At 32.1% G+C, this 17932-nt stretch overlaps 2 protein-coding genes across 2 annotated transcripts; one reads left to right on the top strand and one right to left on the bottom strand.

Moving 5' to 3' along the window:
- Positions 1–308: 308 nt before the first annotated feature.
- On the top strand, positions 309–4154 carry LOC120192822 (glucomannan 4-beta-mannosyltransferase 9-like). The gene is made up of 9 exons (XM_039195535.1): positions 309–653; positions 738–836; positions 1103–1355; positions 2458–2568; positions 2659–2795; positions 2866–2979; positions 3072–3271; positions 3390–3587; positions 3672–4154. The coding sequence occupies exons 1-9, from the start codon at positions 324–326 to the stop codon at positions 3832–3834; spliced, it is 1605 nt and encodes a 534-aa protein (XP_039051466.1). The 5' UTR covers positions 309–323; the 3' UTR covers positions 3835–4154.
- A 3764-nt stretch (positions 4155–7918) lies between these two features.
- LOC120192831 (peroxiredoxin-2E, chloroplastic-like) lies at positions 7919–8756 on the bottom strand. The gene is given in 2 exon segments (XM_039195544.1): positions 7919–8316; positions 8318–8756. Coding segments are annotated over 2 exon segments (678 nt in total). The 5' UTR covers positions 8690–8756; the 3' UTR covers positions 7919–8010.
- Positions 8757–17932: the final 9176 nt, after the last annotated feature.

The raw sequence follows: 17932 nt of genomic DNA, 5'->3' as shown, positions 1-17932 counted from the left end.
CAGTGTTCTCTCTCTCATTTTTCTCAGCCCTTTTCTTTTTCAATTTGTTTATTCAAGTGTTCTTCTCCATTTGCTTGCTGGTTGCTCCAAAATAGTGGAGTTAGCTCTGCCTGCATTGTTTTGCTTGAACCAGAAGCAAATTCCCAAAGCAAAAAAACAAAAGATTCCATTTTTGTTTTGTTCAAAGGAATGTACTTCATATCTAAGCATATCTAGTGGGTTGTTTTCCAAATCTGTGTTTAAGCATTGTTATTTCTGTTTTCAATTTAGTCCTCCCCTGTTTTTGCTCTGTTTTTCTGTTAAAAAAGAAAAAGAGTACTGAAATGGATCGGCTTTCTTCAACAACTATTCTTCCCGACACATTCCAAGGAACAAGAGATGATTTCTCGATGCAAATGTGGATGATTTGGGGTCAAATGAAGGCGCCATTGATCGTGCCATTGTTGAGGCTTGCGGTCGTCGTTTGTTTGACAATGTCTCTGATGCTTTTCATAGAAAGGGTTTATATGGGGATAGTGATTCTGCTGGTCAAACTGTTTGGTCGAAAGCCAGAGAGAAGGTACAAATGGGAACCCATAAAAGATGATGTCGAGCTTGGAAACTCGGCTTATCCTGTGGTTCTGGTTCAAATCCCTATGTACAATGAAAGAGAGGTCATTTTCTTCCCCTATATTTTCCTATTAATCCAATGCTTCATACATATATATTGAGAAAATTTGCCATAACTCGTTCTGCAGGTTTATCAACTGTCCATTGGAGCTGCATGTGGTCTCTCTTGGCCTTCTGATCGGATCATCATTCAAGTCCTTGATGATTCAACTGACCCAACAATTAAGGTAAATATTTACCACTATCCCACCAAAAGATGAGTTCAATTATGATTTTGGTCCCCTATTATCATTATATTTGTGATCTAATCTTTATAACTTATTTTGGAATCTTTTCCTTTTATGATATCATTAATTAGTCCAAATGACTACCATTAACTAATCAAGAATCAACTGGTTGGACCACTAATGATAATATTAGAGGGGCCAAACCACAGTTTGACTCAAAAAGAAAGATTACAAGATAGGACTGATTTATGTAAAAAATAATGAAGGATATGGTGGTGTTGGAGTGCCAAAGATGGGCGAGCAAAGGGATAAACATAAAGTACGAAATAAGAGACAACAGAAACGGCTACAAAGCGGGGGCTCTGAAAGAAGGGATGAAGCACAGTTACATTAAACACTGTGACTACGTTGTCATTTTCGATGCTGATTTCCAGCCCGAACCGGATTTCCTATGGCGAACCATTCCTTTCCTCCTTCACAACCCTCAACTAGCCTTGGTTCAAGCCCGATGGAAATTCGGTAATTTTTTCTTAATTCATCTTGTTTGTTTTTCTCTTATTTTTAAAATTAAAACGAAAAAAAAACGTTTTTTTTTTGTTAACTATATTTGGAGTAGTGTCGGTGGGTCTAACCTAATAGGGTCGATGGTCCTCTTTTGCCGGCTGAGCAAAGGTTCGGACACGTGCGTGGTTCATACCGGTGAGAAAATGAAATAATGATTATATGAAAAGCAGAATTTAGTCGCTTACCAATTTCTATGACTCTGCTTTGGTTAATTATTTTTTCAAATCATAATTTATGTTTTCGTTCCGTTTTGGTCCTTTATTATTAAAAGTAAATAGATTGTTAAAAGTAAATAGAATTATTGACTTGATAATTTATATATTTTTTCAAAGATAATATGTCATTATTTTATGGTGATATGTTAATAATATCGTTAACTTTTAACAGAAAATAATCAAGACAAAACCAAAATATAACATTAAGTATGATTTTTAAAAAATAAATGACTATGATTAAAAAAATCACATGAATAAATGGGTAATTAAATTAAGAAAAAACTGATTAAGTATAGAAAGTTATATGATCGTAAAGAACCCTAGTTATTACCAAAATTCTGATATTTTAGGTCAACAATGGAGGGTTCCCCCCCCCCCCGTTTTTTTAATTGATATTCATTTTATGGAAACTTGGTGCTTGTGACATTCGAACATGGGCACAGTCTGGTGGATTAATGTGACGAGTTTTATGTCAACTAAAAGAAGCCTAAACTCAATAAAAATTGACCCAAAAATGTGTGCTAATTAATGTGGGATTCACTTTTTAGTTGTAAAAAGCTGCCAAGAGAGTTCCCCTAATATCCTTCGCTGCCCTTTGGGAGGGCATATTTTGGGCTTAAAAAAAATCTAGTGGCTTGTATGCTTGTCATCTTAGTCTTGTCTCATATACCCTGCAAGCTGCATGTGCTAGCTTTGTAAAGTGGTGGACCTTCAACCAGTCATTATCCATGGTGGGCTAACCGACATTTTCTTTTGGATTTCCCTCTTTATTTTCTTGATTTGCTTCATTAAATGACAGCTAAGGGCAATTGTTTTCTCTTTTTTTTTAATATGGTTTACAGTGAATTCTGATGAGTGCTTGATGACAAGAATGCAAGAAATGTCATTGGATTACCATTTCACTGTGGAACAAGAAGTGGGGTCTTCCACCTATGCCTTCTTTGGCTTCAATGGTAATGCAAAAGCAAAAATGAACCTTGGATTAGAATTTATTATAGATGAATGGGATTAAAAAGGACCCTTCTTTGTCAAATTTGGTTTAGGAACTGCTGGAGTGTGGAGAATTGCTGCTTTGAATGAAGCCGGAGGATGGAAAGATCGAACCACCGTCGAGGATATGGATTTGGCCGTTCGAGCTAGTCTCAAGGGTTGGAAATTCCTCTACCTCGGAAATCTTAAGGTATTGTCATCCAGCAATCCGTGACGTATTCGTGTATTTGTGTCGTGTGTTAATAGTATTTGTTATGTAGGTGAAAAATGAATTGCCGAGTACCTTGAAAGCTTACCGATATCAACAGCACAGATGGTCTTGTGGTCCAGCTAACCTTTTCAGGAAAATGGTCATTGAGATCATAAAGAACAAGGTTAGTTAAACCTAAACCAATTCGTAAAACGAGTTATGAACACTCGAAATCGGTTGAAACAGTCTTTGATTGTTTGTAAAATTTTATTGCAGAAAGTTTCGACATGGAAAAAAGTACACGTAATTTACAGCTTCTTTGTGGTTAGAAAGATTGTTGCACACATCGTTACATTCATTTTCTACTGCGTTGTTTTACCTGCAACTGTACTTGTCCCCGAAGTCGAAGTCCCGAAGTGGGGAGCTGTTTATATTCCTTCTATAATTACCCTTCTCAATGCTGTTGGAACTCCAAGGTAACTCCAAATCGAATTTCAAGTTCATCCGTTGCAAGGGGTCGTTGAGTTTGAATATTTGTAGCCCATGGACTATGTCCTGCTTTTGCTTACAAATTTGTTTATGTTCATCTTTCAGGTCACTTCACTTACTGGTTTTCTGGATCCTCTTTGAAAACGTCATGTCCTTACATCGAACTAAGGCTACTTTCATTGGTCTGTTGGAGGCCGGTAGAGTAAATGAATGGATTGTCACTGAGAAACTCGGAGATGCTCTCAAGGCTAAAGCAGCAGCCGTAAAAGCACCTCGAAAACCTCGTTCCCGGTTTGGAGAAAGGTAAAGGCTATCAAATTGAATCTGCTGTTACAACCTTAAATTTTTCATTCGATGATTTTACGCTTAACGTTTGAATACCGGCAGACTCCACGTCTTGGAGCTTATCGTCGGAGCGTACCTGTTCTTCTGTGGCTGCTACGACGTTGAGTTCGGTAAAAACCATTACTTCATATACCTTTATGCACAAGCAATCGCCTTCTTCATCGTGGGATTCGGATATGTTGGCACCATTATCCCCAACTCATAATGCAACTCCCTAACATAGTCGTCGTCGGTGTAATTCTTTTGGCTACTAACGCCATCAGCAGGTCGTACTCTACTTCAGCTACTGAATATTTGGTGAATAGGAACAATTTTTAGCTGTGTAAAAAAGAAAACAAAAACCAAAAAAGAACAAAAGGGGTTATTCTTTAAGGATGAGAAGTTAGTTGTCTTTGTGAATATGGAAGAAAATAAGGGAAAATACAGAGCAAATGTTGTAATGGTAATGCATCATACAGAGGATAATGAAGGCTGTTTCTGGGTATAGATATAGAGATGATTTCGGATTGAATTGTTTGCATTTATTTTCTTTGTACACCTTTTCCCATTCTGCTTTGGTTGGGAATTGTTTGAGACAATAAGATAATGGGGAAAAGCTTAATTTTCAGAGTTGATTCTCCATTGATCCTTGTGACTCTGTGTAACACATAATTCTCCAAATATTATTTGAAAATTAAAAAATCAGAAGAAATTTTGGTGTATATAAATGGCCTTTTTCTTTCAGTTGCCAACCACTCACATTGTGTCATTAATGAATTAATAAATTGGAAAGTAGTTGAAATATAATAGTGAATTTATAATCTCAACTACACAGTCTGTTAATCAATCTCTCAGTGGTACCATGACAGCCTTTTTCCGTCATGAAATTAATCACAATCCTACTTTTTTGTCTGGTAATAATGAGCTTGAATTCTTGATTATTAGTCACAAGTAGGGATGTCAATGGACCCGGCCATAATTTGTAGATTCAGATCTATTTTATAAGGTTTAGATCTTAACATTTTGGACTCAAGGGATCGGATTAGATCTGGATCTTCTTATTAAAGTAAAGATCCGGATTCAAATTTGACACTAAGATATTGATTTGAATTCGTTTATAAAAAATCCTACCTTTAGTTTTAAAAAATATATAAATGACATAATAGATTTTAAAATATATATAAATTACATAATAGGTTTTAATGCTAATGGTGAATGGACAAGAGTGAGGAAGACTCCTGATAACCTTGTCCTTGAGTATCAAAATAAAAGCAATCAAGAAAAAGAAAAAGTCACCATTAAAGAGAGGGTTTGATGAGTATAGTGGGGAGGAGGATTTTGCAAGATCAAAGAGACAAAACACTAGAACGGTTCTGGTGAGGGTTGAGATTGATCAATACTTGGAAAGTCCTACTTTGCCTTGGTATAATAAATTTAATGTTCTTAGTTGGTGGAAAAGAGATCGATATTCCTTTACTTTACGAAAAATTGCCAAAGACATTCTTGTAATTTAAGTCTCTTCGGTTGCTTCGAAAAATACATTTAGCACGGATAGAAGAGTGGTTAGTGCTCACAGTTCTAAGCTTCATTCTCAAAATGTGGAGGCTTTAATGTGCTTGCAAAATTGGATGACTGAAAACGTCGAAAGTAATTTTGTATTTATTAATAGTTATATTATATTCCTTTCTTTGCTTTAATTTTATATTTCACGTTATTCTCTAATGTAATTTATATTTATTTATGATAAAGACAATTTTAAAGGAACACATGATTGTTCTACTATTAATAAAAATTATGATGATGATACGGAAGTGGTGGATATCATTGGCATAGTATATAAAAAAGTTATTATATTACATAACCTTAATATTAATTTTTAAATTTCACAAAAAAAATTCATTAAACAAAATTTCCTTTTTGATTGGGTGTTGTTTGTTTTAGGATGTTGATAATTTAAGTAGTGATGAAGAATAGCGCTCTAAGAGGTAGAAGTGAAGTACTCAACTTGCGACAATAAAATGTTTCATGATCTACATTTTTGTAATGTTTGTGTTATTCAAAAGATATTTGGTAATTGTGTTGGAGTTTTTTTGAGGTTTTAGTTTATCGTTTTTTATTTTGTTACTAGTTGTATTGAAATTAATCTTTCCTCCATTGGAGATGTGATATGAAATTAGTCAATGACAGTTTTATTATGTTAAAAATTAGGTTGAATAGTCATTTTTTTAACAGATCCGTTTTGGACCTGGATCCGTGAGATCCATTGGATATGAATCTACGTCAAAGTATATATCACGTAGAGGTGAGAGACTCTGCTTAAACCTAAAAATTATTCCACTAATTACTAAAAATTTCAACTTATTCGAGTCATATTTATAACTCAAACTTTATTTGAATTTTTTTGAGTTAAAACTGTAAAATTATGAGGGTTTTTTTAGAACCAATTAAGTTTAAAAAAATTTAATTATTTTAAATTAAGTTGAGTTTACTCACTCTTAGCCTTGTAGTGGACGAGCAACGAGTTTTAAAAGAATAAAACAATACGGGGAAAGTTTAAATTGTACAAGCTTTCCACATACCATAGTGAATGAGCCTTGGTGCACCTGAAGGATAGAAGTGTAGCAGCCTAACTTTCAAAGAATAAAATGAATGATGAAAAAGAAGAAAAGAAAGATGAAAATGTTCGAAGAAGAAGCACTTTGATTTACACTTTGCTCGCGGCAAAGTTGTCACACTTGGGCTATTAACTCGAGTGTTGGTAGTTTGTTGATTACTTAAACTCAGATCACTTTGGAAATGTAATTTTTCACTTCATAAATAATGTCAAACATCTAAAAATTAATTTAAAATTATGATTAAAAATTATTTTTTTAATTTAATCTAAAATCTTGAATATCTAATTTTTACGGTAGAAAATCATTTTTAGAGTGAAATTATGTTTTTATTCTCAATTACTTCATTTTAATTTACAACATAATGTCTAAAATATTTATTTTATCTTTCCAAAGTTATTTTTTTAACAGCAGTTTTAAATTAAATTTTTAAACCAACATTTTCAAAAACACTTTTAAAATTATGTTTACAGTATTTTTCAAAATTACTTCTAAAAAGTAATAACAACTAACTCGTATTTCTTTTGAAAATTGATTTAAAAATATTTTTAAAAGTGATTTTGAAAAGTGTAGTTTAAAATGTAATTATTTGAAATTATTGCTAAAATTTTATTTTATAAGGATAAATTATTAAGATAATTAATTAATAATTATATATATATATAATATTTTATTAAGAAAAAATATGATATATTTTTAACATGTAAACTTAAAATTATTACGCAATAATAATTTAGATACGTGTTTTAATAAAATAAATAATATATGTACTTCAAGTAAAAATATCTTTAAATTTTTATCAATTTATATTTAGTAATCAATTTGAAAATTAATAAAAAAATAATTACACATACGTGTGTATTACCTTAAAAACCAATTAAAATTATATAAGTAAGATAAAATATAATCTCATCCAAAAATATTTTTTTATAAAAAAACAAAAAATTTAATTTTTGAGGTTAGATTGAAAATCACTATGATTTTAAGTCAAATTTTAGGCGTTTAGTTTAATTATGAGGTGAAAAATTATTTATTTTTCATTGTGAAAAACATTCTCAAACTGGTTTGGGGCATTAGACTAAATATAAGTGTGCAATGGGCTTTGTACCCTGCTCTTTCAATTGTTACTCACTTGTGCTAGGCTAGGTTTAGCAGAAACCCAAAACTGCTGCAGCAGCTTCTCCACTCAATGATATTTCGAGCCACCGTTCAACATGGTACCAGTTAAGCTGTTAATGAGTTGTGAATCTGTTGGGTTTAGTCAGCTGAGTGATTATAGAGTTTTGTTAGGCGTCGAATTATAAACACTAAACCAATGGGATGGACTTAGAACCCAATTTTTAGTCGAATTAATGAACCCTTTAAGTAAATGAAAATCAGAATTCGCTTGTACCCTGAATGGCCGACGTTCTTCCTTTGTATTGTTCTGGTAGTAAATGGCGCCGATTTAACACTGAACAAGGAGAAGTAAAAAAGCTTCAACCCTAATAATTGAAGAAACCTGAAGGTGCTTCATATGTACACTTAATTTCTTCTAAGATATGAGCTTCAGATGCTGGTTTTATAGTTCTTCAAAATTTGGCAAAATAACCCTTTGTGCATCTGAATTATAAATGGATCCAACACATTTCGAAGAAAACATAACATAAATGAAACATTGCATCGCAAAAACAAGAAAAAAGTCACGAGGAAAATATCATTCATATCTCTCCGCTGCCAACATTTCATAGGAGCCTGCTCATTTTTATTAGCATTTAGCAAAACAAAACTATAAACTAAAAGATGTTAAATCACAGAACTTTGAGAATGTCTTCAGCTCCACTGAAAGTGAAAGCCCCACCTTCTTCCAAATTAACAAGTTTAACCACTCCATCTTCGGCCAACAGCGCGTACCTTCTAGAGCGGATTCCCAGTCCAACCGGCTTATCACTCAAATCCATTTCGCACCCAATTTTCTTGGTGAATTCCCCATTCCCATCCGACAACAAAAGCACCTCGTCCTTGATACCCAGATCCTCTTTCCAAGCCCTCATCACAAAGGCGTCGTTCACCGAGATGCAGGCGATGGTGTCCACTCCTTTGGCTTTCAGTTCCCCCTGATTTCTCAACGAACCCGGGGAGGTGTTTCTGGGAGCATGTGGGAGTGAAAGCACCGGGGACGGCGAACAGAACGGCTTTCTTGCCGGCCGTGAGGGAGGAGATGCTGGTAGTTTGGAGTTCTCCATCGGAGTCTAAGTAGGATAGGGTGGCGTCGGGAAGTTTATCCCCGACGGAAATAACGGCGGAGATTTGGGTGGTCTTGGTGGAAAAGGAAATGGGTTTTGAAAGGCGGCGGTGGAGGTTGAGGGAAAGGGGAGAAATGTAGCGCTTCGAAGAGAGGGATTTAGAGGAAAGTTTGGCGGTGGCGTTGGGAAATGAAATGGCGGAGGCTGATGAGACGAATTTCGAGATTGTTAAGGAAGCTGCCATTGTTAACGAAGATGGGGAGGGGACAAGAGAGGGTGAAGGTTTTGAGGGATTTGTGAAGGTTAAATGGGTTTGAGGGCGAAAAGAACAAGTCAAGTGAGAGGAGAAACGGGCGAATGACACGTAAAGACAAATTATTTTCTTTTTAGATTTTCTAGCTGGGAAGTTGGTTTTCATTCAACCATACAACTCTTGATGATAATGTTTTATTTTTTCCCATTGTAATGAACTATATTTGAATGTAAATAGTCAACTCGATTCATATGTGATATTATGTCATTAAAAATATTTTTAAATTTATTTTTGTAAGTATATATATGTAATTAGTTGTAGTTTACTCTAAAAATAATTTTTTTTATTGAAGTGACATCACACATAGAATTATCACGTCCGTATGAAACATGATAGTTAGTCAATTAACAATTTTCATCCAATCAGATGCCATTTTACTCCAAAATAAAATATTTATATTAAAATATTCCAAACAAAAAGGAGACAACGTGACAATTTGTGCAAACGTTAGGTAGTTTTGTTATTATGCCAATAAAATTAAACCCATATTATATTAAAATTACGCACAATATTAAAATTGACTCTTAATATTTATTAAAATTATCATTTTTGACTTTCATTTTTTAGAGTATTATAGGCTTTAAGGAGATATTTGGTTCACAGAAAAGATTATTATAAGGGGAGTAATAATTTCTAAAATCACATACTTATGTTCGATCTAGGAGCATTCCCTCCAGGGGTAATAAAGCATTTCCTACAATAGTGTTTTTTGAGTTTTTTTTGGAAATTTCATTTCCTTTATTGTCTTAGGTATTAGACAATTATCTTCCTTTAATATAAGAATTCCATTGAAATAATATGACTATTTTAAAATGGACATTCCTTTTGTGCATAATTATATTAGTATAAATTTACTTTTTTATTTATTTTCCTTGGTTCTAAATTTTTCATTAGTTATTATAAAATAAAGTGATGCATATAATAAAAAGTAAAAAATATAACTTTTTTGTTATTTTGAGCATTTATTATGTATGTGTTTGATTTAAATTTTATTTTTCATATGGATTTTATTGCGTTTATTTTTAGGATTAATATTCATAAAATATTTTTATCATATTTTTTTTGTTTCTATTAATATTGTCAAATAATTTGATATGATATTTCGTTGTACAACTTATACATATAACATGAATAAATTAAAAAATATATAGCAATTAACACATACTTAAAAAAAATTAGCTGACCCTATTCCCATATGTAATGGGGTGAGGGGGAGGTAAGGTAGTAGGCTGCCCCCAACGGGTTGAGAGCAGCTTCCGTGGAAGACCTCCGTGTAATACCCCAAAAATTTAGACAATGACCAAAATGAAATTTTTAAAGTTTGATGGTCAAAGTAGAAAATTGGGAAAAAGTTTAGAGAATTAAGTGATAAATTTCCTAAAAAGAATTTTATTCCATAAATAGATTGTTTACTCTTAGAGTGGAGTTTTATAGAAATCATATTTTTGGATTTGAATTTTAGTAAAGAAAAACTAGAAAGGGTTAAAGCCGGTAAGGAAATCGGTATTTCAGATCAAATTGGAAATTTACAAAAATTTGAAGGATTTTATAAAATGGTTGGAAATATTATTTTAATATTTTGGATCAGAGAAATTTGGTTTGGAAATGTGCAATTTTTCAGATTTAACCGAAACAGTGGAATTTAGTGACTAAAACGCAAGTTTTGAAAAATTCATGGCATTTTCGTAGGTCAAAGTCAAATTAATTCATATTTGAGTTTGTATTATGATAATGATTAGATGACTTGGTTTTATGGTAAATATGAAGATTCATTAATGGAAAAAATATAAATTCCTTTTGGATTGAATAAAATATTGCCATCATAATATATAATGCCATGTGATAGATTTAATTATCATAAAATATCAATCATGGAAGAGCATTTCCAGCTTTCTTCCTCCAAGGGCCGGCAGTTTCAAGCAAGAAAGGTAAGCATTTTTAGTTTCAATTTTGAAGCTATTGATTGAGAATTAGACTCAGTGTAGTTAGGAAAAATATTCTACGTTTAATTCTCTACATTTTGACATGAATATTACTAGGGTTTCATGTTCAAGTTCATCTTGAGTTGATGAAGGGGATTTTGATTCTTGTGTTTTATTGGTTTTGAAGAGTTAAGTGATTTTAAAGAATTGATTGTAAGAATTGATGAAGAACCTAAGAATGAAGTTAAAGAAAACAATTTGGATTTTGAATCTGGCAGTAGGTTCGAAAATTCACAAGAAATTATATAAAAATAATTTGAAGGTTGTTTTTATATATTGTGTTCATATATCGATCTAGTTTTTTTAAAATAAACGGGGAACAATTTCAAGGTGTATACAAAAAGATATGAATTTTTAACCAAGGAAATGTCAGAAAAATCGGACAGCAGATTCTGTAAAATAGATTATGTTGGTCAACTTTGAAAATTCACCATAAATTGTACAGAATGAATTAGAAGGAGTTATTTATATGGATAGATTCGTATTCGAGTATAGTTTTCAATGGAAGAAATGGATTTGAATTCCAGTGTTTATATCAATACATAATATTGATTCTTTAAAGGTAGTGCGAGTTGTCTGAATTCTGGAAAATTGATGGGTTGTTGTGTAAATTGGAAACGTTGGTTCCAATGTTAAAAGGAGTTGTTAAGTACTGAGTATTTGGTAGAAAATGAGTTCCAAATATATTATGGAGTTATTTTGGGATATGTTTATGTTAGTACAATACTAACATATGTATCATTATGAATTTGTGATTTATACATATTATGATTTATTTGCAATTGAAGCAAGTCAAGTATAAAAAGGGTTTATTGTGGAGCATAGTGAGGCACAAATATTTGGAAAAATTATAAAGTGTCAAGGTGAGTGCATGCATGAAATTATACATGGATGTTTTATACATCATAAGGAATACTTGCGATAAGTCGACCTTGTTTATATCGGCATGATTTTATATCATTTTTTATAAATTGACATTGATATGTCATAGTATAAAATTAAAATGCATTGATCATGAAAAATGTGATATTTTACTATGAATGTTTTCGGGTATGAACTACCCAATGTTAAATTTGATAATATACTTTGCCGTGGATGGATCGAATAAAATAGACTATATGCCCAAATAAGTCATTGAGGGACAGGATATAGTTGGCATGCCATAGAGTATAGCAGCTGCAGGTTTATAATACACTTCGGTGTATATGGTGGGCACGACCTTATGTGTAATACACTTTGGTGTATATGGTGGGCAAGACCTTATGTGTAGCACTACGGTGCAAATATTACTCGAATATCCAGGGTCCTCAAGGTTTAATATTGGGCTATTGGCTATGGATTATGTTTTATTGGTTAATAAATGGTAACCATGCAAATAAGCTTATGAGCTTACGAAATAATGGCAAGTATATTAGAAAAATAAGCTTACGAGCTTATGGAATTTAAATGGTAAGTATTTTGGTAAAATAAGCTTACGATCTTATGAGATAAATGGTAAGAGATTTTTATATTATTTTGATTATGGTAAAATATTGGATATGTTAGTAAAATGATTTTATGGAAATTTGATTTTTGATATTGAAAATCATGCATGAATTGTATTGCAGTGTTAAATGTTTTAATTGCCTCACTAAGTATATACTTAGCGTGTGATGATTTTCACGCGTAGGTAAAACGCCAATAGTGGATTAAAGAGTTCAAAGTGACATCAAGCATCGAGAGGTATATTTCAATCAGTAAGACATCCTACGATGGAATTTGATTTTAGATAGTGACATGTAATTTGAAAATGTTCAATTTAGTTGTTGAATAAATTTTGGAAATTTTTATAGTGATGAAAGGTTAATTTTTATGAATTTATATGTATTTTTGGAAGTTACTGTAGCAGTTAATGTAGCGTATCGATGCACTGTAGCAGTTACTATAGCGTATCGATGCATAATATTAATTCGATGTTTTGATGCATTGATGCACTGTTCACGTTACTGTAGCGCTTCGATGTACTACTCATAAAAAAATCTTTTGAATTAAATTTGCTATAACAAAATATAAATTATATGATATGATATTTTTATAATATCAATTACTATTTTAAGAAAGTAAATTTTGAATCGTTTAAGAAAAGAAAATGGTTTTAAAATTCGGGTGACATCTATAATCTGTATAGCTATAATTATACGGGTTATGAGTGTTACACTCCGGCAGTCAGAATTATGATAATATATTGATAAAAAATAAACATATAATTATATGTAAATATAATTGTAAATATGTGCATATCATAATATATTGATACTTAAAAATAAACATATAATTATATTGATGTAAGTATGTTTCTATATTTTCAAATAAATAAAAAATATATATACTAATTTAATTGTTTACAAATTTTATTAAAAATATATAAATTTAAATAATAAAAATATATATTTTATGAATTTTCATGTAAAATTTTTAACTTTAATACTGAGAATTCAACTTGTTAAAAAAGAAAATATATATTAAAGACAATTTGGTAAGATATACATTTTTTTATTTTTATTCCTTCAACCAAACATTACAATCTTACGTTCCTACCAAATAAGGTAATACAACATTTTCATTAATATGTTAAGTAATATAACATTTTGATAATTTTATTCATAAAGGTAATCTTACATTCCGTGAACCAAAACCCTAATATTTTATTGGCTAAACTACACAAATGGTCATTTTAATTTCAGTTTTATAAATATACGGTCACTCGATTCAAAAAGAATAATATATGGTCACTTTCGTTTCGTTTTAATTAAGATGTGGTCACTAAGACGTTAGTTGTCGTGAGTTGGATGATGTGGCACGTTAGTAAAAAGATTTAATTTTTATTTGAACCCTTAAAATTTAGATAAATTAATAATCATGGGTTTTTTTTATAAATTCAAAATATTTTAAGGATAAAATATTAATTTATCCATTTTTTCCATATGTTTTCTTTCCCAAACCTATCTTCTCCTCCGCTTCCCCTATTTTAGGACAGTTTTACAGTGCGACACCTTAATATAAGGTTAAAATAAGGCGTTACAGATTTTGTTATTATTTAAATAATAAAACCGGTAAAAAATTACTGGTAATATTATTATTTTTACCTAAAACATCAATTTTTAACATTTTTGATCATTTTTAGCGCCTAGTAATGTTTCCGGTCATTTTTTCGAAAATCCGGTTAAAACGCCCAATAATAAAACTGGTAATTTTTTAGCACCTAATAATGTTTCCGGTCATTTTTTACCGATTTTATTATTTAAACAATAACAAAACGGATAATATTTTTTTAACCGTATATTAAGGCTGCCGTACGTGAACATTTTTCTATTTTATATACAAATGAGATCCCTAAAGACAGGTTAAATCACTCTCTAACAGATGAGAGCCTGGCAGAAGTTGCAGGGATGTTCAGTAGCAAAGCTAAAGGTGAGATGCCTTCTTTCTTGTTTTAAATTTTATATTTGTAGTTCATCTTGTCTAATGTCCGTTGGCATCACCGGCTTCATTGTAATTGAAGATGTTCTTTATTCTCCAACAGTGCCACCCTCTTGCGTTCTTAATCGTGATATTTAATTACTTATTCTGTAAAATACTTATTCTGTAAAATACATCCGTAAAAAGAAAGAATAATCCTGTTGAAAAATCTGAAAATGGTTACGTCGGTGGTCAATTCCCACGTCATAAAAGTTTCATTGCACACTGCACATAGCTCAAGCCTCAATAAATATAAAGATATTTAGCTTTTAGACTTGAGATTGTTAGGTCAAACTATAATAAATATGAAATTAATTAAAATCTAATCATGTTAAATCATTAAGAATAAATTAAATATTATATGTGGAAGAGTACCTGAATTAATTGATAGGTTGAAACTCTTGAATATTTCTTTGGTTGTGATCTTCCAAGAAGATAAAATTCTCTTAAGTATAAACTTTTTGACGGAGATAAGAGTAAATATGAGATTATATATTTATTGGGGACCATAATCCTTTTATATAGCTAATTTAAGAATAAATTATTGTTTGTATTTATAACTCTACCCCTCATCAAATTATAAATACAACTTTAATAATATTTAAATATTTATTTACATGACACTTCTAATACCTTATGACTTTATAACATAATTTGTCACTTAATTTATGTCATATTTTATGATAACAATATACATTATAAATATGTACTCATAATTATAGATTTTAATCCAACAATCTCCCTCTTGGGCAACATATGTTTTCTGATAAATGTATATCCTTATGAGCTCAAAATTTGTTATCATGCAATAGGTATTATATAACAATCTCGTCCATCAACTATATCCATATATGATCAAATTGGTCTTCATCTTATCAATCATGACTAGACCCATCAATGGTCACATATACAAACATAGCCAAATGACATTGTTAAAACCCCATTTAAATAAAAAAAAGTAAAAAAAATAAATTTATGAAATTAGGGACCAAATTGCAAGTTTTCAAAACTTGCAGTTTGTTTTAAAAAGCTACAAAAAATTTAAAGACTTAACCCCAAATTTCTTGTTTTTCTGTCGTTAGAGAAAAAGATAAAAGAAAAAAGTTGTTGGCTGCGAGGTTCAAACCCTTCTCCCCAAGATAAGGTTACCTCTGCCCTAGTCATTTAGGCTAGGGTATTGTTGATGATATATGTATTAAATATATATATATTATTGGTTTAAAACCTGGGTTATAATACCTAAACCCAAAATTCCCAATTTCCCCAAATCCCTAACTTCCCTAAATCGTACCCCCGTCGACCTCCCTAACCCTCCATCACCCGACCACCGTAGCCAACACCATCACCCTCATCGTGATCGCTGTCGACCGGTGACCAAAACCCAAGCCTCCCAACACCGAGCAATGACGCCATTTGTCGTGAATCCCTACCTGATCGTGCATTGAAAAACCCATTGGTCGTCGTTGTTTCGTCGATTTCCAACTGATATAGTCATTGTTGCCGCTCACTGCCACCTTCGTTTGCTTTCCCGACAACGTGCGACCGAAACCCAGTCGATTTCACTCCTCCTCGACATGCCACCACCGACCGTCGTTGGGGCCAAGCTTTGAATTATTTTTCCGGTGACCTTGGTGAATGTTTGTTGAGTTTTTGGGGCCGATATTGGTTAATTGGTGTGTGTAGATTAACGGGGAATGATTGGCCGTTCAAAATGAGCCTCGTCGTCGCCGCACATGCCGACAGTTTGTGTGGGGCTCCTTCACCGGTCCAATTAGACCAAACCGGTATAGCTGAGTTAACTCGCTGAGTCAACTCGGACAGAGTCAACATGTTTACTTTGACCAGAGTTGACCGTTGGCTTTGACCAAAAAGTAAATTTTTCCAAAAAGTCATATTTTATGTTTTTTAACGTCCTGAGTCCGAATCTAAAGTCCATTTTTGCAAAATTCGAACCTAAAAACCTCCGAATTGACCGTCAAACTCAAGTTTGCATATGCACTTAAGTGTTTTATTTATAAAATAATTAAATTAAGGTTAAAGACTAATAAGATATTGTTATTTGAAGGTACACTAGACTCTCTCGACTGTGTTCGACAACTAGACCCAACTCCTCTCGATCAGTCCGACCCCGTGAGCCTGTGATTAGTCGTATGACCTCGAACCCTATGAATACCTAGTTTAAAATCTTACTTCGATATTAAACAATTTTATTATGAATTAGGTTCGAGCATTACTGTAGGGCATAATGAAGCAGGTGCTCAGTAGACACCCTGACCGACCACATTTTGCGAGGCGTGTTTCCCTATGTCTATATGATTATTTTATCTATTTTGAAATGCGATTTACCGAAATGACTGGTTTACTGATTTACGGGTTGATTGTTTATGAACCATGGCTATTTGATATATGTTATCTAATTACTTGTTTTCACTGGAAGATATGATTATTTCAATTTATGGATCATTAACTTAACTGCTTACTGTGTGAATTGTTTTGTTGAGATACTGTTTTGGGTAGGATACTGGAGTATGGAGGTTCAACTCTGATCAAGCTGGTAGTTCTTTAAGGATCTAAGGCGACCCTTGGGTAAGCTCTAAGGCCCCGAGAACTTTCTTGGGTAGGCTCTTAGGCCCCAAGGTGCTCCCTTAGGTTGGCTCCTATACCCAATGGGTATAAGGTAAGCCCTTATGGATGCAGTTCTAGGGAAATTGCATTTCGGTGTACGGGAAGAGGGCAATTATTAGTTTTAAATTTAACTTATCAATGACGTTTTATGATACCTTATTGAAACACTTTGGATTTTTTTCTACCATGTTATTTGCACTATTGGGAGACACTGAGCTCCCTAGCTCACCCTTTTCAAATTGTATTCTCTTCTTTTAGATTCTTTAGGCACCACGAACCAGACACTTGGAGGATCGAAACATTCTTACAGAACCTTTTGTTGTAATGTTTCTATATTCCGAACTGCTTTCATTTACGGTGACATGTACCTTATTTTGAAATACTTATTTTATGATTATTATTGCGATATGGATATTTGATGTATTATATATTACTCAGTCACTGATGATTTTATATATTTACTCTTTTGGTTTTTTTTATCAATATTAACTATGTAACATTTTTGTTAAATATTGTTTATAATACGATTTTAAATTATCGAAAATGTTTTAGAAATTTTAATGTAATCCGCTAGACCTAGTCGTAACGCATAGTCCGGGTTTAGGGAGTTACAGAAAAATTTTACTGAAACCAGAGTGTGGATAAACCAAAATAAATTTTATTTCTGCACAAAATAAAGTTAACATAAATATCCTTAAACTAAAGTAAATGAAATTGTGCCTATAACAAACGAGTATTAATATAATAAACTCCTACTAAAACTGAATATCCTTTAATGATATTACACCTACATGAGTAGTGTGCTCATGAAAGACCTTGAGTGACATTTCTTTAGTAAGCACACAATTATGAGTTTGTACCAACATGTTTTATAAACACAATCACTCTGAAATTTCTTTAACAACCAAGAACTTAATGTCTATGTGCTTAGACTTAAGATGTTTCTATTATATATGGAATAAAGGACTGCAACTTAATTGCCACAAAATAACTAAAGTTGTATTTCTTATTAATCCGTAATTAGCAGTTCATGTGACAAAATTTTGCATTTATATTCCAATAAGTCGGA

This window comes from Hibiscus syriacus, unplaced genomic scaffold, assembly GCF_006381635.1.
Source record: "Hibiscus syriacus cultivar Baekdansim isolate YM2019G1 unplaced genomic scaffold, ASM638163v2 tig00116982_pilon, whole genome shotgun sequence".
NCBI classification, from domain to species: domain Eukaryota; kingdom Viridiplantae; phylum Streptophyta; class Magnoliopsida; order Malvales; family Malvaceae; genus Hibiscus; species Hibiscus syriacus.
The sequence above is the reverse complement of the archived record's forward strand: the minus strand, read 5'-3'. Positions and strand labels throughout refer to the sequence as shown.